The sequence below is a fragment of the Hippocampus comes genome, unplaced genomic scaffold (assembly GCF_001891065.2).
Source record: "Hippocampus comes isolate QL1 unplaced genomic scaffold, H_comes_QL1_v1.1 scaffold144, whole genome shotgun sequence".
In the NCBI taxonomy this organism is placed as follows: Eukaryota; Metazoa; Chordata; class Actinopteri; order Syngnathiformes; family Syngnathidae; genus Hippocampus; species Hippocampus comes.
The window spans coordinates 949,381-975,768 of record NW_017805782.1 but is presented as its reverse complement, the minus strand read 5'-3'; the positions used below and the strand labels follow the sequence as shown (position 1 = coordinate 975,768).

General features: G+C 51.8%; 2 protein-coding genes across 4 annotated transcripts in view; one reads left to right on the top strand and one right to left on the bottom strand.

The window, feature by feature from the left end:
* Window positions 1–21,626, top strand: part of rev3l (REV3 like, DNA directed polymerase zeta catalytic subunit) — a 26,111-nt gene extending 4,485 nt beyond the window's left edge. The window contains exons 2-33 of one of the 3 annotated variants that reach the window (XM_019884974.1): window positions 1,970–2,159; window positions 2,250–2,324; window positions 2,587–2,747; window positions 3,281–3,422; window positions 4,255–4,349; window positions 4,678–4,782; window positions 4,951–5,035; window positions 7,691–7,824; window positions 8,170–8,298; window positions 8,921–9,152; window positions 9,231–9,373; window positions 9,826–13,429; window positions 13,556–14,192; window positions 14,247–14,379; window positions 14,456–14,541; window positions 14,726–14,851; window positions 15,170–15,362; window positions 15,450–15,564; window positions 15,656–15,771; window positions 16,108–16,226; window positions 16,371–16,489; window positions 16,734–16,875; window positions 17,051–17,295; window positions 17,540–17,648; window positions 17,903–18,109; window positions 18,298–18,407; window positions 18,600–18,714; window positions 18,777–18,914; window positions 19,115–19,305; window positions 19,977–20,223; window positions 20,885–21,100; window positions 21,185–21,626. In XM_019884974.1, the coding sequence (XP_019740533.1) occupies window positions 1,970–2,159; window positions 2,250–2,324; window positions 2,587–2,747; window positions 3,281–3,422; window positions 4,255–4,349; window positions 4,678–4,782; window positions 4,951–5,035; window positions 7,691–7,824; window positions 8,170–8,298; window positions 8,921–9,152; window positions 9,231–9,373; window positions 9,826–13,429; window positions 13,556–14,192; window positions 14,247–14,379; window positions 14,456–14,541; window positions 14,726–14,851; window positions 15,170–15,362; window positions 15,450–15,564; window positions 15,656–15,771; window positions 16,108–16,226; window positions 16,371–16,489; window positions 16,734–16,875; window positions 17,051–17,295; window positions 17,540–17,648; window positions 17,903–18,109; window positions 18,298–18,407; window positions 18,600–18,714; window positions 18,777–18,914; window positions 19,115–19,305; window positions 19,977–20,223; window positions 20,885–21,100; window positions 21,185–21,325 (8,600 nt within the window). In that variant the 3' untranslated portion in view covers window positions 21,326–21,626. Of the gene's footprint in view, window positions 1–1,969; window positions 2,160–2,249; window positions 2,325–2,586; window positions 2,748–3,280; window positions 3,423–4,254; window positions 4,350–4,677; window positions 4,783–4,950; window positions 5,036–7,690; window positions 7,825–8,169; window positions 8,299–8,920; window positions 9,153–9,230; window positions 9,374–9,825; window positions 13,430–13,555; window positions 14,380–14,455; window positions 14,542–14,725; window positions 14,852–15,169; window positions 15,363–15,449; window positions 15,565–15,655; window positions 15,772–16,107; window positions 16,227–16,370; window positions 16,490–16,733; window positions 16,876–17,050; window positions 17,296–17,539; window positions 17,649–17,902; window positions 18,110–18,297; window positions 18,408–18,599; window positions 18,715–18,776; window positions 18,915–19,114; window positions 19,306–19,976; window positions 20,224–20,884; window positions 21,101–21,184 lie in introns of all 3 variants that reach the window. The other 2 variants (XM_019884973.1, XM_019884972.1) reach the window with 2 other exon arrangements.
* A 344-nt stretch (window positions 21,627–21,970) lies between these two features.
* Window positions 21,971–25,753, bottom strand: mfsd4b (major facilitator superfamily domain containing 4B). The gene is made up of 4 exons (XM_019884975.1): window positions 24,986–25,753; window positions 24,519–24,687; window positions 24,332–24,448; window positions 21,971–23,949 (listed from the first exon to the last, which is right to left on the bottom strand). The coding sequence occupies exons 1-4, from the start codon at window positions 25,250–25,252 to the stop codon at window positions 22,643–22,645; spliced, it is 1,860 nt and encodes a 619-aa protein (XP_019740534.1). The 5' UTR covers window positions 25,253–25,753; the 3' UTR covers window positions 21,971–22,642.
* Between the last annotated feature and the right edge of the window lie 635 nt (window positions 25,754–26,388).

The window sequence follows — 26,388 nt, the reverse complement described above, 5'->3', positions numbered from 1 at the left end:
GGGGAACCTGCAAACTCCACACAGCAAGGCCGGAGCCGGAATCGAACCCTGCACCGCCAGGCCGACGCGCTAACCAGTCGTCCACCGGGCCAGCCAACTTCAACAATTAAAAAAAATATCTTAGAAATAAATTGGCCCCATTCTGTGCATTCTAGCCAAAAGCAGATATTTGCCTTCCACCTCCAAACATGGTCTTCCCGTTTCCTTTAAAAATAAACACCACCGCACAGCCAGACTGGTGTCCACATACCACTTTTGGTCCGGGACTGCAATGCAGACCAACGGGTCTGTTTGGATCAAATTTTAATTCCATCGCAGCGTACGCCGCGTGTGAGGGGAGGCTGATTTCAAAGCGGGGGGGGGGGGGGGGGGGGGGGGATTCTCGCGACTAAAAATAGCATCGCTGCGGTGCGTTTCTGTGCATTGGCTTTTGCGCTCAGTTCAACTTGCATCTGCTGCTAAAAAGGCCATCGCTGAGAGGCGGATGCTTTTGCCCAATCGGATTGTTTGAATTGAAGCGAGTGTCGTGTCGGCCGATTGGCCTGTCCTGCTGGCTTCAAGCAACATGTTTACAACTGGGGCTAGTTCGGCCTTTAGCCTTACCACCCCAACCCCCCCATCCTCCGCTGCACCCTCCCACTGTTGCATTCAGCTTCAGCGGGGCCTTTCTAATCCTCAACATGAAATGATTTTTACAGCCCACCAACTCGCATGCCTTAACATTCAGATAGGTGGTCATTAGAGAGGGCGAATCTAGGTGGGGTGCAAGTAAACTGGCGACCAGTCTTTTGTTCCTTTGAAGCCTTCCAGCTGAATGCTTCCATGGCATAATTCTTTCGAATGACTGTAATATTGGATCATTCAAAGTCCAGCGGGGCTTTGAGATACAAGTTGAAGTTAATCCGTGACTCAAGGCACTTGCATCTCAAATCATCTTGACCCATTGAAATGAACGGAAATGCCATTAATTCATTCAAGGTAGAGGTGGATGGGGGTGAGTTTAGCCATTAGCTTAGCTCAGCGCACAACGGGGAGCGACAAGTCTGTTTTTACTCTTGTCCTACGTTGCCATGGTAATGGACAGAAATGGACACCTATGTTGATTTTTAAGCCAAAAGTTTTCAGCCGGAGTCAAGTGAAGTTGCGAGCGATGGCGAGCGCAGCTTTACTAGAAACAATGTGCTCCACGATTCAAATAAGGATGCCGCCGCTAATCTGCACAACGGCTCTTGTGTATGTCCTGCTTGTGCCTGTGGCCAATGTTTGGCCTAGATGCCGACTTTGATATTTCACACGCACTGCACTGTGCTCTGGTCATAGGGTTTTTTTTTTTTTTTTTCCTGCCTTCCCCCTTCTTCTTCGTGCCCGCTCTGAGAGGTTCAGTTGAGGTAACATGGAAACGATGTGCTCCAAGGTCTGAGGTTTTCCCCCGTAAACATTCCAACGTTCGCTCGGACTGAATGGACTCCTCGTGTCTCTCAGCGCTCCCTCGAGCTAAAACTCGACTGCTCTCGACTCGACGGTTGATGTGCACGCCTTTACTTTTTCTCGCGTTTATTTCGGCCTAGTCTTACGTGTTTCAGTCTCTCTGTAGAACTTGTGAGTGGTTTTGCCCAGAAAGTCGGCGACTCATGTCACGGTTGCTGGGGTTCCACCTCTGATGCTACGCAAAAGCTGGCAAATGACTTGTTTTACTTTAGCCACCTATCTTACATCGCTTGCTTTTAAAAAAAGCCTCAAGGGCCCATTCGATACCCCCCACACACGGTTTGAAACTATTTGTACGCGCATTATTCAAAAATGTGAAAGTACTGTCGCTTTTATTTTCTTAATTGCAAGCAACGTCTTCAGGGGACAGTCAGGGCCGGGCTCGGGGCTGTATACTTGGATTGACATAACGCTATTGGTGACTGACGTCTATTTAATGTCCTGCTCTGTGCTCATCATCCGATGCTGCTCCGTTGTGCAGGTCAGAAGACATGTCTCCACCTTCATGGAGTGTTCCCATACATCTATATTCCGTACGACGGTCACGGACAGCAGCCGGAACCGTACCTGCGTCTGGTGGCCTTCAGCATTGACAGAGCGCTCAACGTTGCCATGGGAAACCCCGCTTCCGAGGTCCAGCACATCTTCAAGGTGGTGCTGGTTTCTGGCATGTGAGTACCCAAACGAGAACTGTCAAATGGAACTTTCACCCGTAAATGCTGCCGATTCGTCTGAGACATTTGGACTGCGCTGTCTTCCAGGCCTTTCTATGGTTACCACTCCAAGGAGAAGCACTTTATGAAGATCTATTTGTACAATCCTCAGATGGTCAAAAGGTAATATGCGCATGGGGCATTGACTACGTTTTGAAAGTCCCGTCTGAGTATATCTCGCGGGACCAACCAAACCGTGGAAATTAACCTGCAACTTAAAAGATCTCCAAAAAAATGGGATCAAACCACCTTTCCCTCCGCTCGGTGTACTTGCCAATATATTTGAATCGTAAAAACGGATTTGAGCAGCTTCCGCGGTCGATACAGTCGATCAAGAGTATTATAACGGTCTCCTGTTTTTACGCCAACATTCCGTTTCTGGCAGGGTTTGTGAACTGTTGCAGAGCGGAGCGGTGATGAACAAGATTTACCAGCCCCACGAGGGCCACATCCCATACCTGCTGCAGCTTTTCATCGACTACAACCTGTATGGCATGAACCTGCTGAACCTCGCGGCGGTTAAGTTCCGCCGACTCAAAAACGAAGGTAGGGGACAACGGTCGGGATCTTTGTCAACTCGGGCCTTGTGAAGCCCTTTGAGACGCTCTTGGCATTAAAGGCGATTAACTTAACTGTATGCATGTCATATATACGGTTCAATCTGAATTGAGGCACTTTAGTGGCTATAAATCGGATTTGTATAAGTGATGGTTTTGCAGCATTAATAATCATTTGCAGATATTCCACACACGTCATCAAAAGGGGTGATTGACAGGTGTTGGCGTTACACGCGACTTGAATGTAATCCCAATTGAAACATGAAGTATCAAATGGAGATTTGTGGCGACCGTAGTCATTCAGCCGTGGTTCTCTTTCTACGCCTGGCAATAACGTGATGTCATCTTTACTCGACGTCTCCACGAAAAAAGGAGATGGAGGAGCGTGCCTCAGATCCTCGAAACATTTCTAACTCCTCTTGCCTTTCTATTCTGCCGACACGACACCGTAACATGAGCGCCACAGCTTGCAGTGTGAACGGAGCCTCCGATTAACCTCCAAATAAATGCCAAACGTTTCAGGGGATGTGCCGGCAGACCCGGACCAGCAGACCCCCGTCATTCATTCCGGCAACAGTCCCTGGAAGAGCCCGTGTACATCCAAATTCAACGACAGCACCCTCGGGGGCACCTTTGGCCGCTGGGAAGAGAATGCCATTCCATGGTGGGTCCTACCTCGCGGACCGCGATGCTGCTTGAGGAATAAGTCGAGGAGAGATCTGGGAGCTGTTTTGGAAACGCCACGTTTGAGTTTGCTATTTATGACCACTGTGAAGCAGTTTTGTCCTTGAGGAAGTCTTACTTCCTTGTCTGCACTTTTAAAAAGGGAGAAACTTTTTAGAGGATGAATCAATATTTCCCAGGCTTGTTACTGTTCGAATTGGAATTGCTCAGAATCGACACATGAACATAATTTTACACGGACTCGAACCGATTTGAATGAAACTTGTTTTATACACGCAGCCATGTGGGGTTTTATTTTTAATTTGTTTTTCTTTTTTTTCCATTTGGCAATTCACATCTAAGCTGATTTCAAAGAGGCTGTGAGATGGGTGGGTGGGGTCACCTGCGATCTGGATGGCTTTGCGGGTCGCACGAGAGTTGTAAATGTCCACGAGTGGGGCAAGAGGGGAGAGCAATGGTCTTCTCAGCTGCTCTCACGATGCGCTGCAGACTCTTTCGGCAAGCGCCGTACCACACGGTGATGCAGCTGGTCGAGATGCTCTCAATGGTGCCTCTATAGAATGTCTGCACGATTGGTGGGGGGGGGGATCTTGCTCTCTTCGGTTTGCGGAGGAAGTACAGGTGCCGGTGGGCTTTTTTGACCAGTGATGTGGCATGATGGCGCCAGGACAGGTCTTCGGAGTTGTGCGCACCAAGGAACTCGGTGCTACTCACCCTCTCCATTGCGGCTTCAACTGTAAAAATAAGGCATCTCCACGAGGTCTGTTGTATTTGGGACTTGTAAAAATTGTGTCCTGTCTGTTTCTTTGCAGCTCCCTCGTCCTGGATGAGGTGGCGAGGCAGAGCACCTGCGAGCTGGAAGTTGACGCCGTTGCTGTAGATGTGCTCAACCGTCTCGAGATTGACAGTAAGCATGCTCAGGAAAATCAAAAGTGCTCTTTGTCATTCAAAATTGCCCCTTCTCCAAAAGCAGAAACCGCACCGAAAAGTAATTCGTCTGGGTTACTTTCTCCCCACCCAACCATTTCTACCAATGAGACGGACAGACAAACACGAACATTCTCACTATGGGTTGTCCTCGATCGACACATGCCAATCACGTACTTGTCCACGGAAGTCGGCCCATCACGATTGAAAGTGTAATCGACCGCATGTAAACACAAGTTCGCTCAGCGTTAAAGTTGACGTATTTTTGTCGCTGACATTTCATTGCCGACGTGCTGTCATCTGCTCAGATCAAATCGGAAGGAACCCCGGCCTACAAGCAATCTGGGAGGATGAGAAGCAGCGGAGGAGAGAAAAGAACAGAGACTCTCAAATTGAAACCCCAGAGTCGCAAGGTCAGCATGTTGTGAGCAGAAAAGTTCGAAATACAACAGGTTTCTTGATCAAACTGGAAGGTGTTATTTTTCCAGCATTTGACCAAACTCGATTTTTGGTGTCCGAGTAAGAATGTGAGCTCTGGAAAAAAACATTTGGAATTGCTTTCTTTTCCTTCTGTTTTCCAGAGCGTGCATTTGTCACTTCAACTGAGAGTGAGCAAATTTTCCTGAAAAGATTCAAGCAGCTTCTGAAGGACAATGAGTTCGATGTGTAAGTTGCTCCTTTCAAACCCTTTCATCCATCGTCTTCGCCTCGAAACCGCAGCGGGACCCACTGACACGTGACTGGAAAACTATAGTTACCACCCAATGTATGCCCTGCAATTGACTGGCAACCTAACCTGTGTGTGGTGCGCTTTGCCCGTTGCACATAGAAACCGGGGATATAGGCTTACAAGTCATTCGTGGCCCCATCAGAAGATGAAATCCATGAATGAGCGACCCCACCCAAACTGGTTCTTATTTATTCACGTGCATCTTCAGTTTCCCGATGCCCTCAAGCTTCATTTCACAGACTCCATCGCAGGAGTGACACACCAGAATCCTCAAAAGGCGGAATTCAGCAATATAAATGCATCCTATGAAAAAACTAAATCAATTGTAGTTCGACGAGGGCATGAGCAACCACTGTGGTATGACGGGTACCAGACCCTGGCCTTAAGGGTGTCTCTCTTGGGGAATGGTCATCCTTGTACATCGGATAAGATGCCGAGGATTGAGTTGGGGAACATATGCTTATAAATTGCGCTTTCAGTAAACATTGACTCCAGGCTCTCACAACCACCATGTCACCTGTGTTTATATTTTGATTCCTCAGTGGAATGCAGAGCATATCATGCCCATACAAAAAAACAAAACCCATTGCTACACACTACAGATTTCCACGATATGGCGTGACTGTCACTGGTAGAAAGTCTGCTTTGTTTTAACAGAGAAATCTGTGGTCCGGCTGGTGATCAGTCAAATTGTGCAAAAACAATTGCAATTGTGCAACATTCTTTTTCAGCAACATGAACACAACAACGCTTTTTGATCTTAACTTTCCATGAAGATGCCAGTAATCATGTCACATAACGCACAACATTATTCGTCCCAACTGTCAAACTACGCAGGAAAAAAAATCCAAATATGCACACATGACAGATGCTCATCAGTGAGAAAGAAGTGAGGGTCTGTACCTGGATTTGTTGAACTTGTTTTGTTGTTAGCGCCGCGGAATCCACCAAGCACTCTTGAACGAATTCCCCCTCCCGAAAATGGCTTGGCGTTCCTCGCGATATCACCAAAGCCGGTCCTGCTTGCTGCTTCCCGGGCCGCGTGTAGCTTGGTCAAATAGCCTTGTTGTTTTTCGAGCTTCGCTAAGCAAATCTTCGGGAAGCTGCGCTCTCCCAGCCTCAGTCAATTGTTTGTATTTTTCCGCACGCTGCGTCTCGTCATGCCGACTCACGTTATCGTCCCCTTCGCCGCAAACGAAACACGCGGGTTTGCCCCTGACTTCTATCAAGCAATATTGAACAACAGTCCGTATTTTCTTCAGCGTCCCTCTTGAAATGTTTTTTTTTTTTTGGGGGGGGGGCGGCCATGACAGTGACGACTCGCCGCTAATCACGCTGATTCGGCCTTAGCACCTGTACGTAAACGACTCACGCACACTGTAAACAGGTTTCACAATAAAAGATGTGCAAAAAAAATTGAAAGCAGGTTTTATTTTCTTAATTCCAAGCAACTTTTCACAGGCCCAGAAGAGCCGGGCCGCGGCCCGACACGCATTATCCCAAATGTTGAAAGTATTGTCTTTTATTGACTTAAGTCCATGAAAGTGCTCGCGCGCCAGTAAGCGCACAGTGCCACCATGATCGCTGAACATGTTAATCACAGCAGTACTCTCTTGACACCAGGCAGACTTCCTCCCCTCGACACTTTTTTTTAAAGTCATTAAGCAGACGATTTAAGAGAGAGCCAGACAGCGGCACGCGCGCTCGCTCTCCGGAGCCCTTTCCTCTTGAGGCTTGCCAGCACTTGGCATGATAATGAGACTCAAGTCAAAAGCGCACTTAGTAGGCATCATTGTCATCATGCCGCACGCCGGTGAAGCGACTTGGTGTTCAATTTCATCATTTTCTTTTCTTGCTTTCCCTGAATCTACTTTGTCCAAATATGCTACTAACCTTCCTACCAGGTGGCGTCTGGCATCAACATGAACATGGTTGTGACTAAATGAAAGACTTAGCATTCCCGAATAATAATTTAAAAAGTAGTAGGTTTCCTGCACCGTATTGTACATTTTTTTCCCCCCCACTAAATGAAAGACTTAGCATTCCCGAATAATAATTTCCAAGTCGTAGATTTCCTGCACCGTATTGTACATTTTTTTTCCCCCCACAGTGCAATGTTTTCGGTTATTGACCTGCTGCGGCAAGCTGAAACGGGAAGCAATTTCAGGGTATTGTTTTTAGTGTCCGCTGTTTATTGCCTAAACCCCCGACTTCATCGTAAGTTCCAGAAATTGTTTTCCGCTTGGAATCGTCAGTCTTGCCTGCATTTCAATATTTGACGGCCGCTCTGTGGTGAGTTGGGAGGCCGTCTGGGTGATTGCAAAGGCCGGTTGTTCGCCGGCCCCTTTTTCTATTCGTATAACGTCTCAAACACAAAGCCAGTTGCACGGCCACTGCTCCTATTTCCACACACGATCACTGCCTGCGTACATGAGACAGGAGACTTTAAAAGATGTGACTGCATGAGCACCTCCAGAAGGTCGCTTATTTTGTCGTCACGTGGCAGCCATTCCTACAGGACCACCGATGCTATTTCTGTCTTTTTGATGCTCCCGAACGATGCACAAATTGGACGTTCCCTTTCTATTCAGGACGCCGGCTTCCCCTGTGAGTGACGGAGAGGCTTTCGGTGATCTCACCCTGCATTCTTCTCTCCATTTGACACCGGAGGAAGCGCAGTGTACACCTGCTTCAGCTGTGGAGGTGCACAGGGACTCTGAGCCAGGTCAAGATGCTGCGTGGTGTATTTTAATGAGCCACGTGTACCATAAGTCTTTGCTTTTCAAAGATAGTCATGCCCTTCGTTTGCTGAAAAACGTCAGCGTGTTTGTTGTAAAACTGAACATGAGACATTTGTCATTCACGCCAACATAAATACAATTGGTGAGATTTTGAGACCTCGCTATTGAACTCACTGCCGCATTTGTGACTTTCTGTTGCAATTTCCCGTTATTGAGCTCTCATTGTGACCTCTTATGGTCGGAGAGCATCCAGGAGGTCGGCGCTCTCCTTGCTTTGTCATGTCGCTTGCTTCTGAGATTCTCACTGTGACTTTGAATTGTCTCCCAAGAATTTGTGAGCAGTCCAGGCAAGATCCCAGAGGAGGCTGTTGTTGATGAGGAGGCCATTTTATGTCTCCTGGAGAGCAGTCAGAGCTTCCTACCGCCCTCTCAGACGTCCAACCACTCACCTTTATTAGGTACGTGAAGAAAACAGATTGTCCTCAAGTAATATTTGGTTTTTTTCAAATTGTAAATCGACTACAATCCCATCAACATTGATGTCATTTTGCAGTTTGCTGCCGTCAGAGCTTCCTACCGCCCTCTCAGACGTCCAACCACTCACCTTTATTAGGTACGTGAAGAAAACAGATTGTCCTCAAGTAATATTTGGTTTTTTTCAAATTGTAATCGACTACAATCTGATGACATTGCTCAATAACCATCAACATTGATGTCACTTTGCAGTTTGCTGCTACTTTGCTTGTTGGTTTGTCGCTCGTGGCAACAAACCAAAATAACCTCTTGTCTTCATGCTAAACTAAGCAATCATTTAGCTTTGCTCGAGTCTTTTCCTCACCCTAATTATACTAAGACCTGACAAAAATGTTACTTTTCGGGCCAATGTACTAAAAGGGAGGCAGAAGCTACACTATAGCTGGCGACGATATCTTTTTCGGCAATCTAAATTGACCATTACACATAAGGAATTGCAGTGATCGCAATTGAATAAGCTGAGCAACTACAAAAAAGGGGGGGGGGGAATTGTGAAAGTTTCTTGAAGATAATTGGTATAATTGTCTTTTTGTTATCAATGTCCAGATAGCAGCCAAGACCGCGCCATGATTGAACTGCTGGCAGGCTTGGCGGATGACTGCAGGACCGCCGGTCTGCACAATTCACAGTCCCAGTCCCTTGCGGGTACCAAAAGCTGCCACTACAACAGCGACGATGAGGAGGCAAAGCCCGAGTTGGACAAGGAAGAGGCACAGCTCAGTCTGACAATGTCACAACGATGGGACAGCGAGCCCCTCGAAAGCTCCCCTTTTCCCAGGTGCGTTTCTGCAATGCTGCGCATGAATAAAATGACCTCGGTTCACAGCGGCTTCATCTGTCATCCTGCCGTGTGCAGGTCTGCTGGCAAGGAGGCGCAGGACAGCATCAGTGATGAGCATCGGGAATCCTCTGACGACGACATGGAGTGGAGCGCTAATAATTCTTTATTTGCTAACTTGTCCATCCCCCAATTTGATGGGGCAGCGGATGAGAGCAGCGGTAAGACATTCCAAGTGTTTGCTTTTGGGTTTGCCTCCGGCGTGACGTCGACAGCGTGCAAAGTGTCGTTGCTCTGCTGTCAATATTGTTCAATATTCCATGAATCGTGTCACCGAGTGAATGAGGCGACGGCGTAAAATCTCCCGAGCCATCTTTCAAGGTGGACGAGTGGGATTCAAGTCAAGCCCATGATGGCCAAAGGAGGAACTCGAGCAGAAACCTTGGCCCGCGCAGTGATAAACGGCCTTAAGTTTCTCGGCTCGAAGCTCACGATAGCAGATTGGAGCGTGTCGCCATCTTTGGCTGTACCCGATCAACGATGCCATTTTGAAACGGCTCTTTTCCATTTGAATGCTCATTCGTCGGAAATAGATTTTGAAGCCGCACATCGAATGTTTGAGACTTTTCAAAAGTGACTTGGATTGGTTTTGTTTGTGCGTCTGTTTCCCCAGATTCATCCTTAACAGACAGCGGCTCCAGAAGCCAGTCTTCCCTTCTCGTCACCGAGAAGATGATCATGAAAAGAACTCATATCCCAGGAGAGAGCGTCCACCTGGAAGCCCCCTCCTCAGCCAAGATCTTTCTGGAGTGTCAACACCCGGAGCACAGCAGCCCGGTCCACGCGCTGGACAAGGAGCAACCGCTCGACAAACACTTTCAGTCAAAGAGCAGTCAGGAGAGCGGGAGCGAATGTTCAACAGGCTTCAAAGTGACGACCAAAGTTCCTTCCATCCCACCGGTCAAACACCCGATTCCCTGCAAAACAATCAGCCAACCGGAGGCATCCGCCATCTGCGTGGACAACGAGGACATTCACCCGCCGTTCAGCTTTGACAAGCAAGCGTTGGATCGAGCCGATCTCGAAAGCTTCCAGTTTCACAACAATCAGCTCACAAAAAGACGAAAGAGCATGACCGCCGTGGAAACAAACTGCCTGTCCATCCTTCAGAACCACAGGGCCTTTTCCCTCTGCTACTCAGAGTTGAGAAACCGCTCCACCAAGACAGACCTTGACCTGAGCCAGTTGGAGAGGCGCAGCCCCCTCCTGAGGACCATTTCCTCGGCGCCTCCGACTCTCGAAAGCGAGGTGTTTCTGAACCCTCAGGAGGGCGAGATGAGCAAAGATGGCCAAGAGGGGGACGTCGGCGAGCTCAAAATCAGGTATGAGGACTATCAGGAAAATAAAACGGAAAAGACCATCGTCGCCCAGCAGGAAGCGCACTACAAGTTCTTCCCAAGTGTCATTCTCTCCAATTGCCTCAACCGGAAGAAACCTTTCGGCAAAAAGCTGCCGGATTCGTGCGGCAAAATAGAACAGACCCACCATCGCAGGTCCAGGCTCAAATTAAATAAGAAAAGATTGTCGGGGCCCAGGAACAAATTGAACGTGGATGAAAGCTGCTCCTCCGACAGCCAGGTTAGCATCGGTTGCACCTCGGTCACGCCTGATCGTCCAGGGATCGGGGACACGGAAATGCTGGTCTGCGATGAGAATTCAGTGCGGCCAGAGTCCCTTGTCGGCGAGCCCGTCCGAGGGGAAAAGCCAACCGCGCAAGACCGGCCGGACGTCGCGGGGCCGTCTGTTGGCAAACTGCCAGAATCACCGGCCGCCTGCGCCGCCGTCGCGCCCGCTTGCTCGGCGGAAACTAAAGATCCGCCAGAAGACGGTTTCAGGCCCCTGCAAGATTTAGCCACCAAAGTAACTTGTACGACGGCTTCGTCCCTGCCGGGTGGTAAATACACACTGAGGACCAAACGCAAAACGCTGTACGACGGCGACGGCGAATATTTGGGCGCCGCGCGGTCGAAAAACACAGCGACTGTCAAAGAGCGTCTCAAAGGTTGCAACGTCCGCAGTGGGCAGGAGCTAAAATACCAGAAACGGCGGAAGAAGGAACCCCCGGTCATCATCAAGTACATCATCATCAACAGGTTTAAAGGAGAGAAAAATATGTTGGTGAAAATGTGCAAAGTCAGCGCAGAAGAGCAGAGGGTGACACTGACAAAAGACAAGTTGGATCAGTACAACAAACTCGCGCCCCTAAAGGACTTCTGGCCAAAGGTGCCCGAGTCGACCGCAGTCGAGTTTCCTGTCACGGAGTCAAAGGCCAAAAAACAAGCCAAACGAAAGTCCAAAGTCAACTCCTCAAATAGAAAAACAGTTGACGGCGTTTCCAGACTTCAAGTTGGACGAAGTGAAAGGGCAAAAAGATCGAAGGGCTGCGAAAAGCGCCACCGTTTACCCTCTTTCCCACGTGACCGTGAGCTGGCAGACGACGATAACGGCGACTTCGCCGATGCTAAGTTTGAATCGGGCCCCGCGTCCCCTCGCTGTTGGTCTCTAACGGACCCTCTTATGAATGCGGGGACTTCAAAGCAACTCCTGACCACCTTCAATGATCCGTGTCTCAGTCTTGCGCAACAAACGCCGACGTCATCGACCAAAGGAGCTCAGAACAGGCGGAAAAACAACAGATCGCAGAAATCGACAGGTGCCGCAAGGAGAGACGTGACGAGTTCTGCGATTGAGCCTCCGGAGGAAGATGTGAAAAAACGCAAATCTTCTCAAAGCGCCAAAGCTCCTCCAAGACAGCGGAGGAAGGCTCTGGCTTTTGTCCAACCAATAAAAACCTCTGAAGACATGCCCGAAGCCAGCCGGCCATCCAAAAAGAAGCCCGCGGACCCGAAAAATCCTGACCCAAGTGAAGACGTCGCACGGGGAGCTTTTCCAGACGGTTCCTCATCCCCGTCTGAAAAGCTGGCAAATCAAGGTACCAAGCGAGACCGAACGGTCCAGTCTGTGGAACCAAAGTCAGAACACGGCGAGCTCTCGGTCACGGACGTGCGGATGAAACGGCAAGGTTGTCAGACCTCCGGCGTTAAGGTTGAGCCTCGCACGGAGGAGGCGTCTCGGGCACCGCCCCTGCAAAACGCAAAAGACGCTCGATTCTCAAAAGCCTCCCGACGGTCGGGCCACGAGTACGGACCGGTCGCCGGTCTCTCTCAGCCCCCGTGCAGCTTGTCGGTCCTCAAGAAACTTTACCAAAAGAGTCGGCGCGGGCAGACGCAAGCGGGCGATGCTGTCCGCCATTCTACCGCCGAAGCTCAGCCCGGCGCGTCGCTCGATCCCGCAACGAAACGAGGCAAACCCAAAAAACCCCCGAACGCTCCGAGAAAACCCCGGGCACCCAAATCGACCAACCCCAAAGATGCCAAAGGCGGGATTCGGAAAAGCGAGCCAAACGACAGCCGGCCCCTCGTGTCGGACGGCCGCTCGCTCCTTCCGTCCGGCAATTTGATGGAAGACGGCCTATCGCCGGAGCTCCCGCACAACTATTCCTTCGACATCAATGCCATCGATCAGACCGAGTTCTCCAGCCCCTACAGCGGCACTCAGTTTGTCCTGACGGATCAAATGTTACCAGTCAAGTTCTTGAGCGACGCCACTCAGGAAGCGGCCTCTGCTCACGCGCTGGCCTTTGAGAAGAAACAGGGTCCGCTTTCGGGTTACGGCGAGGACCTGAAAGAGGACTCGGACTGGCACGGGGTGAAGCCCGCCAGCCCCGACCTCTTCGACAGACCCGAGCGCGGGGCGTCCACATCCGACCACCTCACATTCATCGACTCGGACAAATTCCAGAGCAGCGATTGTGACTTGTCGTCGGGCGGCGCCCATCCCCTCAGCCCCTTTCAAGACTTTCACTGCGAAGGAAAAGAGCTCCTATTTTCGTCTTGCGAGCCCGTCCTCCCGCCCCCTTTAAGCTCGGCGAGCTTCGGCAGCCACGAGGGCTCTCCGACGGGCGAGCTCCTCGAGGGCATCGACGGGCTGACGTCCGCCACGCCCGGTAGCTCCCCGTGCTCCGTCAGTTCGCTCTCTCAGGTGAGGGCGAGCCAGCTGCTGCGCGGACCAGGGGGAGGAGCCAACATTCTGAAGCCGCTCATGTGCCCTCCAAGCAGGGAGGAGATCCTCGGCACTCTGCTCGACCTGGAGATATCGGAGGCCGCCTTCCAGGAGCCCTTCTGCAGCGATCCCTCTGACGCGCCGGGAAAACCCATGTGAGAATAGATCGACTGACGTATGGAAATGAGTCCGTCTCGTGATACGAAATGGATGCAGAGGCGGTCACCTCGCTGTCTTATATTGTGCTTGTATTTGATTTTTTTTTTTTCCCCCCCTTCTAGGGAGGTTGGTGGTCGCAAGCTAGCGGTGGGAACCAGACTCGTCAAGGAGTTGAAGGAATTCGGTGGGGAACTGTCTTTAGAGGGCCTGCATTTCTGGAAGACCGCCTTCTCCGCCATGACGCATTACGCCGCCGCCCCAAGCCCACCTCAGTCGCAGCAAGATCAGGCTGCGACTGAGCCATCCTCCACCGGCGACAAGCAGGTCGTCCTTCTGCCCTGCAAAACGGCGCCGAGCCGCCAACGTGTGCGCTTGTGGTTGGAAGCCAGGAAGCAGTATGAGGCTTTACAAAAGGGGATACGACGAGCAGAGTTACTAAAGAAGGACGGCGTCGACGCGCGCGGCAACGCGGAGTCGGCTGCTCCCGACTGTTCCGCTTCCAACTTGAACCCGTGCGGGAATCCCGGCCTCCGAACTCCGACGAGAAGGAAGCGGAACCTGTCACTCGCGTCGTCTCCCGCGAAGAATGGCGGCTCTCGGGGGGACGCGACGGAAATGAGTCCGATGTCAGATGAAGCTTCTATCCTGCTGGAAGAGATCGATGAAGGAACAGAGGAGGAGCAAGCCAGTTCTCCAGAGTCCTCGGAACTGCCGTCGTGGCAGCCGCCCTCTGGTGAGTTCGCCCCAAAAAGGCGCAGCGAAAACTTCCCCGAAGCGCCGTCACCCGGACTGTCCTCGGAAAGAGCGGGTGGACATCGTAGCCCTCCCGGCCGGAACGAAGACCAGGTGATGGAACGTGATCACCTTCAGAGCACGCCGTTGGTGAAGAGGCATCTGAGAAGCCCCGAACATCTGGAACCCGCGTGTAGCACCCCCATATCCAAAGGTAAGGAGCCATTTTCTTCTCCTGGTGGAAGCTGTGTATTGTCCTCATTTGCGCTCCTCTGGCCTTCCCCCTGTAGAAGACCCGATTGGTGGGAGAATCCAGCATCGGCGGGGAAGCCAAGCAGGACCGCTGAGAAGAGGGTTGCTTAACACACAGATCAAGGTGAGACCAACGGTGGGAAAGTAGGTCGGAAAGAAAAAAAACGACATCTTATTTTTATTTTTCAAATCTGTGAACATTTGTATCCGCTGGCGCCTCGATGTGCGGGGATCCACCGCACATCGATTGACCGTGCCTTGCTCGACAACTATTTTATTTTATTTTATTTTATTTTTTTGTTGCACAGAGCCATTTTGCTGCTTTGAACGCTCCAAAGAGAGAGAATTCTCAGATCGAAGGCCCCAGCATAGCCAACTCCTACGGCTTCAAAGTCAGCATGCAAAACTTGCAGGATGCCAAAGCTCTCCACGAGGTGAGAAAAGCTCTTCAACTGGACCGTGATTTCAAACTGGACCGGCAAACTGGTGCCGTTGTCCAATGGCGCTTTTTCCATCTTCGGCAGTTGGCTAAAGGCAAGCTTTGAAACAAGTCGTTCGCGCCTTGGTCACATCTCGTGTGGATAATTGTAACGTACTTGACTTTGGGGTCAGCCAATCTTGCATTAAGCGTCTCCGGTTGCTCCAAAACGCTGCTGCTCGCCTCTTGACCGGTCCTCGTAAGAGGGAGCACGGAACTCCTACTCTGTTTGAAATGCAGCCGCAAAAATGAACCAATTGTCTTTTTGCGTCAGGTCCAGCACCTGACGCTCATGGGAATGGAGCTTCATGCACGAACTCGACGTGACCTCGAAGCCGACCCCGAGTTCGACCCCATATGTGCCTTATTCTACTGCCTGAATTCCGACGCTCCCTTGCCGAATGTAGACCGCTCCCAATTGACAGGCGCCATCGTGGTGCATCAAGACCACGGCGCTCGTGGCCAAGGTGAAATAGTGCAACTCAAACGTTTGACTCTGGTCAAAAGTTGTTTGCGTACATTCGGGCGGGTGAATATTGTTTTCATAAACTCGGCAGGCCACAGAGCAGCAGCGCCCCTGCTGGTCAGGTCAGGCGTCTCCGGGCTGCGGGTGAAGTACGCCGCGGATGAGACGATGCTGTTTGAAGAACTGGTCGCCATCATGAGAAGGTTTGGGACCAAATATCGAGCGTTGTGATTTGATTTTTCAAATCCTCGTCTCTTCATACGGGAGGTGAAGAGCTATTCTGCGCTTTTGTAGGTTCGACCCAGACATCCTGTTTGGTTATGAGGTGCAGATGCGCTCGTGGGGTTACCTTCTGCAGCGAGCCGCCGTTGTTGGAGTCGACCTCTGTCAACAGCTATCGCGTGTGCCAGGTAAGACGGACCTCGGTTTGCGCCCATGTCAGAAAGCTCAGCCACAAAAGACATACACGCATACCAAAATTGTTTTGTTTTTTTTGGGGGGGGGGCCTACTGCTGTGTGAGGGAGTACCCTCGCGCAATTCCTGGCAATAGCTTGTCCTCCTCCTCCGCGGACATGAGTACGCTCCTGGTGTTCACTCCACTTTTTTTTTTTTTTTTTAATGCGCTATGCCACTGTGTTTCAAGGTGTGTATAATAGCAGAGATGTGAGTTCTAACCTGTGACGCAGTGTCCGTTGGAAAGCCTCCCGGTAACCGCTTGTCCGGCTGGCTCCGCGCGTGTCCTCAGGTGACTCCAGAGACAACCGCTTTGCTGCAGAAAGGGACGAGTACGGAGCGGACACAATGACTGAGATCCACATCATCGGACGCATCGTCCTCAACCTGTGGAGGGTCATGAAAACAGAGGTAAGCGTCCCGACATGACTTCCCCCCCGCCGCCGCCGCTTTGTTGTACTTCGGTTTGGTTTTCCGCCCCTTGCGGACATTTTCATCTCAGTCATGTTTTTTTTTTTTTCTTCTTCTTCTTCCCTGGCCTCCTACCCTTCCCAGGTGACGCTAAACAACTACACTTATGAAAACGTGGCCTTTCATGTGCTCCACCAGCGCTTCCCCCTGTACAGCCCCCGCACGTTGTCGGACTGGTTTGATCACAACACCGACCTCTACAGGTTTGTTTTTGACACTGCACACGCCGAAGATGATTTGTAGCGTTTCTCCTCGCGAACCCCCCCCCCCCCACACCAGGCCCACACCATGATATAAATGGCCCCCATTTTTTTCCCCATTGGTCTGAAATGAATTTTCGTGCATTTATTTAGAAAGTTGTTTTATTGCTCAGCTCTAATAAAGCACAGCTTTGAATTGATCGACATGATCGACATTTTTTTTTTTTTTGCCGTGCATTTGTGATAGATGGAAGATGGTGGACCATTATGTGAGCCGAGTGCACGGCACCATGCAACTTCTGCTGCAGCGCGACGTCATCGGCAGGACCAGCGAGCTGGCCAGAGTGTTTGGGATTCAGTTCTTCCACGTTCTCACGCGAGGCTCACAGGTACCGACGCAAAGCTCTCGTTTCTTTCCATCCATGCATTTTTTTTTTCTTCTCCACACCACTCCTTTTTTTTTTTTTTTTTTTTTTAACCGATGAACTGATAAGCATTCACAGTGGCATATCTACAGTCACTGAGCGGGAATCAATCTCGTTTTCCCTGCTCTTCTCCCCGCAGTACCGCGTTGAGTCCATGATGTTGCGGGTGGCCAAGCCGCTCAACTACATCCCGGTGACACCCAGCATCCAGCAACGAGCGCAGCAGCGGGCGCCTCAGTGCCTGCCCCTCGTGATGGAGCCCGAGTCGCGCTTTTACAGCAACTCGGTGGTGGTCCTGGACTTCCAGTCGCTCTATCCCTCCATCGTCATCGCGTACAATTACTGCTACTCCACTTGCCTCGGCCACGTGGACGACTTGGGAACGTAAGGACGGGACGGGACGGGCTCGCGCGGCCAAAATCGAAAAGCGGGTTCAGAATTCTTGCCGTTGATCTTTGGAATTGTTCGGATTCTCATTCCGAATTTGTTTCATGCGCGTTGTAAAAACGGTTGGCCGCCCCTGCGCTGTCGTCTTTGAGAGTCAAGAAATCCGGACGTTAGGAAAGGTTTGTACTTTATCTTGCGAAGGTTTAAGAGGATGCGTTGTTCGTTGATGTGTCTCTTTCAGGACAGATGAGTTTAAGTTTGGCTGCACCTCCTTGCGCGTTTCCCCGCAACTCCTCTACCAGCTTCGAAACGATATCAGCGTGTCACCCAACGGCATCGCCTTCGTCAAGGTACGACATTGAACGACTGACAAACTTGCTTTGGGGATCTGTATTTTGAATTGACATTGATCAAGGTCGATCACCGTGATTCTCATCATTGAAGGTGAAACGCGAGTTCCCCGACAATTCCTTTCAGCTTCGGTTCTAGAAAGACCCCGAGGACAAAACCTTTTCTTCACTGACTGTCTCACCTGCAAAAAGAGCGATGTTCCCAAAGCGCTGTCACCTCACGCCTTCGGGGCCTCTCCCTCTCCTCTTTGCAGTCGTCGGTGCGGAAAGGCGTCCTTCCCAGCATGCTGGAGGAAATCCTGCGCACGCGCATCATGGTGAAGCAGTCGATGAAAGCCTACAAGCAAGAAAAAGCGCTGATGAAGCTGCTGGACGCTCGTCAGCTCGGACTCAAGCTCATCGCCAACGTCACCTTCGGCTACGCCGCGGCCAACTACTCTGGACGCATGCCCAGCGTGGAGGTGAGCCCCGAAAGGAGGCGTGTCCCAACGTGGGGGGGGGGGGGTTGCCAGAGTCGGGCTCGAGCACCGACCCGGAACTAGCTACTAGCACGAGCACAAGCGCGCTGGGAAAGGGCCATCGGAGCAGTCTAAAGCGGCAGTTCTAACCCTAGGTAATCAATTTCGTTTTTGTTTTTCTGCAATTTCAGGTGGGAGACAGCATCGTCCACAAAGCCCGAGAAACTTTGGAGAGAGCCATCAAGCTGGTCAATGACACGAAAAAGTGGGGAGCGCGCGTGGTGTATGGAGACACCGACAGGTACTCTCTCCTTTTTGTCGCCGTCTTGCCCCGAAACAGCAACATGGGCGATGAACGGTTTCTCCGCGCGTCTACCGATCACGATGTTGCCCGTACCTCGGCCGCTTTTAACGCTTTGGGGCATTTCCGTGTGTGAATCGGGAACGTCGAGACGGAAAAATCGGAAATAACATGACGCTTCCCGTCGGGCAGCATGTTCGTCTTGTTGAAAGGCGCCACCAAAGAGCAGGCCTTTAAGATCGGCGAAGAGATCGCCGAGGCGGTGACCGCGACCAACCCAAAGCCAGTCAAGCTGAAATTTGAGAAGGTAATCGAAAGCAGCGCGCCGGATTCACGTGCGTGGAGATAGCTGACGGGGGTCTGCCTCAGGTGTACCTGCCCTGCGTGCTGCAGACAAAGAAGCGCTACGTGGGCTACATGTACGAGAGCCTCGGCCAAAAGGAGCCGGTCTTCGACGCCAAAGGAATCGAGACGGTACGACGCGATGGCTGCCCCGCTGTTTCCAAGGTAACCGCTCCGACGCAGCCCTTTGCTCCCTTTCCTGTCTTCCCACTCTTTCAGCGCTCCACAATCCCACACCTTTGCCAGCCTTTGACTCTCGGTCCGTCACTATTCCTTCAACGTCCCGACGTTACGATACACGTACACACCTTGTATCGAAAGGTGAAATTCTTGATTGAAACGAATCCTCTTCTATTCCTCTCGAGATTCTGGAGCGCTCCGTCAAGCTGCTCTTTGAGACGCGGGACATCAGCCAGGTCAAGCAGTTTGTTCAGCGCCAGTGCGTGAAGGTTCTGGACGGGCGGGCCAGCGTGCAGGACCTCACTTTTGCCAAGGAATACAGAGGCGGCGCCTCCTACCGGCCCGGTGCCTGCGTCCCTGCGCTGGAGCTCACCAGGTGTGTTGTCTGCTTCTGCGCTCGCGGAATACAGAAAAAAGGCAGACGCCAAAGGTTTGGGCTCGAGGTTGCTCCTAATGCACCCCATTGACTTTTCCACCGTTTCTTATTTACCGGCAAAGGCAAACGCAGCACGGGGGAACGCCAACCGCAGTTTGTCGGGCCCAATCCGACACGCTGTTCTTCGTCGTCGGGGAGCGCATGCGGGCTTCTTTCCATCTGTGGGAAAACACGAGCGCATTTGCATTTGCGTTAGAGAGCAAGGAAAAGCGCGTCGTCTCCTGCTGTTGCGCTCAATCCTCCCGCCGCTCGTCGTCTGGCTACGCGTTCGTCTGTTGCCTAGCAACGTGGCTTGTAAAGGCTGCGCAAGCCAGGTTGCTGAGGCGCACCTAAAACCGAATTGCCACCGCAGTTCCGAGCGCCCAATTCAAGTCGAAACCTACGTATGACGTTTGTGGCCGTCTAACTACTCCCGCGCGGGTGTGGACTCTTATGGTTCCACATCGCCAATTTTGCATGATGAGCTCAGGCACGTGCGTGTTAGGCCCATTGCAAATCACTTTCATTTGCGTTTGGAAGGGGGGGGGGGGGTTCCTGACCGATGAAAAGAATACATGTCGCGCGACATGCGATGGGTTGCTCGTCATGCCCCGGTCCGTGTTGTGCCGCAGGCGCATGATGGCGTACGACCGTCGCCTGGAGCCTCGCGTGGGGGAGCGCGTGCCCTACGTCATCGTGTACGGGATGCCCGGCGTGCCGCTCATCCAGCTCGTCCGCCGGCCCCTGGAAGTGCTGCAGGACCCCGGCCTCCGCCTCAACGCCTCCTATTACATCACCAAGCAAATCCTGCCTCCGCTGGGCCGCATGTTCCAGCTGATTGGTGTCGACGTGCTCAGCTGGTACCAGGAGCTTCCCCGGGTGAGGCGGCTTACAGACCGCGGAGCTTCCCCCCCCCCGCCGTTTCCTGTTTCGTCCTCAAGGCAGGGTCATTAATTGAGAACAAAAGAGGGAGTGTAGTGCACAAAGTGCTGCTCTCTGAGGGAGCACACACGCCCCCTGCTGGTGAACCGCCATGTAAACAGTCGCACGACAGTTTGGAACTTGAAACTCGGGAGATGTGTTGCCGCATCTTGATTAGGCTTACTACTTACTTTAAACACATTAAAGCTGACAGGTCACACTTAATGCTCGTAAATCACACTTTTTAAAGTCTTCCTGAGTCTCACTCCCGACATCAACAAAGAGACGTGACATGAAAAAAAAAAAAGGCTCTCTTCAAGCTTTTTCCTCATTCCCAGTTAAACTGTTAAACTTGACCCATCAAAAAAGACAGTTAAACGCTGTACATTTGAAACCAAACCATATAATTGTGTCGCGCAAAAGACCCTCGGAAGGCTAAAGGAAGTTAGCATGGATGTGAACTAACTGTTGACCTGTAACACACAAACAAGAGCATGCAAAATATGGACAACTAGTCTGTCTGCCGTTTGGAAACAATCAATCTTGAGACCTTCGAGACTCCTGTCCTGGGAAGTGGCGGCGGTCTCATCCAATGGCAACATCCCCCTTTTCTGTCCAGATCCAGAAGGCCTCGTGCTCATCAGGCGTCGGCGGCGAGGGCGTTGCGAGGAAGGGCACCATTTCGCAGTATTTCACCACGCTCCACTGTCCCGTGTGCGACGAGCTCACCCAGCTGGGCGTGTGCTCGCGCTGCCGGGCGTCGCCCCAGCGCGTGGCCGTCACCCTCCAGCAGGACATCGGACAACGAGAGAGAGAACAGGACCGGCTACTCGAGGTACGGCGACGTCGCGCGGACGTCCGAGCGGGCCGGAGCCGAGCGCCGACGCGTTCTTACCGTTGTCGCCTCTCGCTCGCGTAGATCTGCAAGAACTGCAGCGGCTGCGCCGAGCGGCAGGTGCCGTGCGTGTCGCTGGACTGCCCCGTCCTCCACAAGCTGACTCGGGTGAGCCGGCAGCTCTCCAAGGCGCCGTACCTCCGACAGCTGCTCGACGACTTGTGACCGCCACCCGACGTGGCGGCTCACTTTGGTGCTAACGGCCGCTCCGCCGCCGCCGCCATCATCATCATCATCATCATTTCGGTGTTGACTTCCAAACATTTCAACGGTGCTTCAACTGAACCCTGCTGGGTTGTCATCGTGTCCCGTTACCTACTCAAGAGTATTTGTTATACAAGTATCGTCTCGTTTGAACCTCCCTCATAGGGCATCACTACGTTTCATTCAATCCGTGCTTATTTGTTGATTGTGGCTGTCGCCAGCTGCTGCGGCCAAGCTGAGGCCCCCTCCCCCCTTCCCCCCAACCCACACACAAAAAAAAAAAGTCTGACTACAACATTCACCATTTAGCGCCATGTCCATTCATTCATCAAGTTGGCAATGATGTGAAGCTGCCACATCGCACACGTCATTGCCAACTGGATGACTAACGGGACATCGGACTCCAGTTTAATGTACGGAAGCATGTACAAGTCATTTTCCATTCTCACTGTATCGACATGAAACCGGTTCCATCCGCAGCTTGAATGCTGTTTTTGTACATTCTCTTGAGGGATGCCATTTTGATTGTATTCATGCCCGTTTGAGCTTCTTGCTCATCTCGTATGAAATTCGAGCGTTTTTTTTTTTTTTGTTTGTTTTGTTTTCTAAACCAGGGACTGTTGCAATACTGTTTTGATAACGTCTATCTGTGCATTACTGGTAAGTATGTTTCAAACTCTGTGCTGTCTGTCATCAAACCATGTCAAGATCTGAATATCTGTTGTTAGTAAAAATGTAAAAAGAAAAAAAAATGCTATTGCTGTGGGTTGAAATTGATTGAATAAAAAGTTCTCGCATTCAAATGTTTTTTTTTCTAACCTAAAAGGTTGAATCACAGTGATGATACACTTAGCACACACAAAAACGATGGCATTTTGCCGCTCGAGCATTCGTTGGCATCAAATTTGAGGGGCCGATGCATTGTTTTCCATTTTCTATTCTGTTTTGACTGATGGAAAACAGATGGATGGAACTTCGCCTAGAGTTGACTTGTAAACAGAAGAAGTGGGTCAGAATCGGCGTTGACGTCTGCACGTCCTTCGTTTTTAATCGCCGGAGACTCAAATGAACTCGGCCGCCGCCATTGATGGCTTTCCAAGTCCAAGATCCGTTTGAACCGGGCTGCCGGTGAACGGGTCAAAGCCAAACAATCGACAGGCGCCATTTCTGGCCAGGCAGGGTATTCTTCTTCTTCTTCTTTGCTGGTCAACATCTCTGTCCGCAGGTGATGACAAATCGTGGTTAAAATCAGGTGTTGGGAAATCTGAAAAGGAGATTTCAGTCTCTCTTGACTCTGTCAGCAAAGAGCAGCAGTTTGCGTTTGGGGGAGTCTCCCACCAGGGAAATGGCGTCGGATGACGAGGACTCCTTTGCAGGTTCGCTCATCTGCGTGCCGGAGGAAGCCGCGCCACCATCGGGGTTGGAGGAAGAAGCCGCCTTACCGGGCGAACCGACGAGACTCGCCGTGTCGTCCATTTCGATGACTTCAAAGTCCGCATCGTTCCACTGATCGGCGTCGTTCTCCTCCTCGTCCTCCTCCTCATCAATCGCTCCCGAATCCAGCAGCGCCCGTCGGTACTCGCTGTCGTCGGCGTCGGGCGGCCCCCTCCTGTGGCGTTTTCTGACGGGGCCGGCGGAGACGGAGGCCAGCTTGTACATGACCGGAAAAAGGATGGCGGTGAAGGTCGCCGTGCCCAGCGACACGTACATCAGCAAGGGGTGTCCGTGAATCTTTCCGAGCAGGAAGCCCACAAGAGCGGGCAACGCCATCTCGCCCAGGGCGGCGCCCACCACGAAGGCCGCCGCCGAGCGACCCGTTACGGTGGTGTACTGCTCCAGCCAGGAAATCCCGCTGGGGAAAGTCGAGGACATGGAAGCCCCGTAGAAGGCCGTGCAAATCCACAGCATGGCTTTGTCCTTGCTAAAGAGGCAGAGGAAGAGGGAAGACAGCGTGGTGCCCACCAGGCTGAGCAGGATCATGGTGCCCGGGTACATGCAGGACGCGAAGAAGATGGCCAGCCCCCGGCAGGCGGCAAACGTGGCCCAGAATAACGAATTCAAGCCGGCCGCCTGGGACTGAGTCATCTGAGCAAAATCCTTGGCAAAGGTGAAAATGAACGAGCCGTAGGCCACCTCGGCGCCGACGTAGGCGAAGAAGAAGAAGAAGAGCAGGGCCACGAGCGCCGTGTGGTGTCGGGCCACCGGGGGCTTCGCCGAGGGCTGCCGGCCTTTGTCGCGCGACGCGTCGCCGCCGACGGAGAGCAGGAAGAACGGGACGGAGGTGAGGAGGACGAACAGGCCGATCACGACGTTGGCCCACATGGATGTCGGGTTGCCGCCGCCGCCGCGGACCAGCCGGACGATGGCGTGATCGTCGTTCGCGATGGGCCACGTGGCGACGGGGGACGTGGCGTTGCTCGAGACGCTTGCCGTGCCGCCGCCGCCGCTGCTGTTGCCGTGGTGGCCCAACAGCAGCTTGGCGATGATTGGCGACGCAAAGGCGCCGGCGGCAAAACTGAAGTGGAGAGCCTGCATGTGGGGTCCGGCCTGCTCGCCCCACGTCTGCAGTATGAGGACGTTCCCACCTGCCGGATAGCAAAACAAAGGCTTTGCACAAATCCCGGGGAGTTTCAATCGTGGTCTTTACGAGGAAACGCGCATCCCAATCGACTCAACGGCTCGGCTTGGAAGCATTTGGAAATCAGGCCATAGACAGAAAGACTCCCACCTCGATTAGCGGGAAGCGGAATTGAAAGCTTTGATTTGATCCAAAGAGACAACGAGCGTTTCGTCAAGTTGGAATTGTCATCGAAAGTGGACTCGCCCAACCAGTTACTATGTCAACAAAACGGCGGTTCCGGTTGATTCCGAAAGGCATAGCCAAGGCTCGGTCACGTACAAGACCAAAAAAAAAAATCCTAATCGTGTTGGGGAACATGGCTTGTAGTTTTCCAGCTGTTGTCCTACCTGTGTCCAGAATCCCCATCGAGATGCCGATGCTGGACATGAAGCCGGTGAGCAGCAGGGCATGTTTGCAAAAAGGGATAGCGCACATTCCGCACGACGTGATCAGCATCGAAAAACCTGGAAAGCCAACAAAATGCGCTTTAGGAAAACCGTGCCGTCGTTGAGACTGGATGTGAGCGGGGCTTACCTAGCAGCAGATTGGGGTTCAGACAGTCAAAAAGAACACCTCCCAAAAGTGAGCCGCCGATGTAGCCTGCAGACCGGCCGACGAAGATGTAGGAAATATTGCTGATGTCCTTCTTCACGTTTGAAGCCAGGTCCTCAAACGTGGGTCCGATCACCGAGATACCCATCCCCTAAAAGTAAAAAAAGGCTGAGGTCATGACCTTTGATATGCAAATCGGTGAGGTGCTTTTTTCATATGCCCCATAGCTCGAATTTTAAAGTTCAGTTTTACGCAATGTTGTTTCCCTTCTATCCTGATTGCTTTTGGGGAGTGGGAGGGGGGGGTCTCTCTGTGGATGCACCGCCCCGTTACTGCTACCTTGTTCAAAAGACTGCGATGTCCCACGCCCCCCTTTTCTGTCCACAACCCGTTCATTTTTGATAGTTTATTCAACGACGACGACGACGCCGCCGCCGATGTCTTCTTACCAGGCCCAGAAAAGACGCGCAGAGTGTCAGGCTGACCATCCAGCGGCCGCACGACGCGCGTCCGCCCCCTCCGACCACTTTCACCCGGTCGCCGCATCCCGCTTTCGTCTTCCTCTTGGCCGCCTTGAGCGCACTCTTGAGACCGCCTCGCTCGGCGTCCTTCCTCTTGTCAAACAAGGTGTCCTCTTCCTGCTCGTCGTCCATGCTGGCGAAGCGGACGTGCTTCTTTTTCACCGCGGCGGCTGCGGGCGAAGACGCGGCAGACATCGGCGCTCACCGGTGTCGTCGTCACTTGACGGGGTCGGGAAATCTCTCACGGCCGCTACAAGTCGAAGGCCATTGCAAATGGGCGAGCCTCGCTCGTCGCCTTTCACTCGGCAGGTGAAGCTCCCTCCTCCTCAAACGACGAGGCGAAGGCTCCCGGCTCGTCAGTCATCCCGTCAACGGCGGGGCGGGTCAGAGGTGACAGCGAAGAGCACCGCGCCGCCCTGCGTCAGCGAGTTGGGGCTGGGGTGAATCCGAAGCAAAGATCGTCTATTCAAAGACAACTCCCGAAATCGGACGATGGCGTACTACCCTCGTTTGGGGGGTTGCGTCAAAAGGAGACGTAATTACGGTTTCGAAGTAACCGTCACTATTATGATCCAGCTTTGAAAGACATTTTCAGCGTATCCGTTGGGAAGTATCTTGAGCAGCAGCGCCACGTGGTATCGAGAGCTCGCGGTATTCATAAATGGTCGGAGTGGGAGCTCTTTAGTATTTTCCCGTTTTGAGTTGTATTCGTTCATGTCTTTGTAGGAAACCTGGCGACCTCTAGTGTTTGAAAGAATGCCACAAGCTTTTCATCCCCATGAGTTCATTGGATAACGTAGCCCAAAGTAAGCTTTGGTCACGTCATAAAGTTTCTCCTGTGGACGAATCAATATTTGTCAACTCTTCCGTCTTACAGGATTTTTGTTTGTACTTACTGCGACAGACACACATTTCTGCCACCCAATTGCCCGCAGCGGTTACCTGTTAAGCAGGGACAAAGAAGCAGCTCAACAAACACACACACACACACACACACACACACACACGGGTGGATAAATAAGGAGAAAGTCACAGAAAACGTTTTAACTTTTTCTTTTTTTTTTTCAAACTTCGTTGACATGACAGTTTTCATAAATTCCTTTTCATAATGACATTATCCTGCTCCAGACAACATTACAAAGATACTTGGAATTTGACAGGGTAAAACCTGGCACAGCAAATAAAATGTCAACTGAGCATTTCGTCATAGGTTGGGGCTACGTAAAAGGGACGGAAATTAGTTGGCTTTATACCCAATCTTGGATCTATAATTGGCGCGAGTCCTAAACGTACACACGCGCTGTAGTGGATAGTTGAAAGTACAAAGAAGA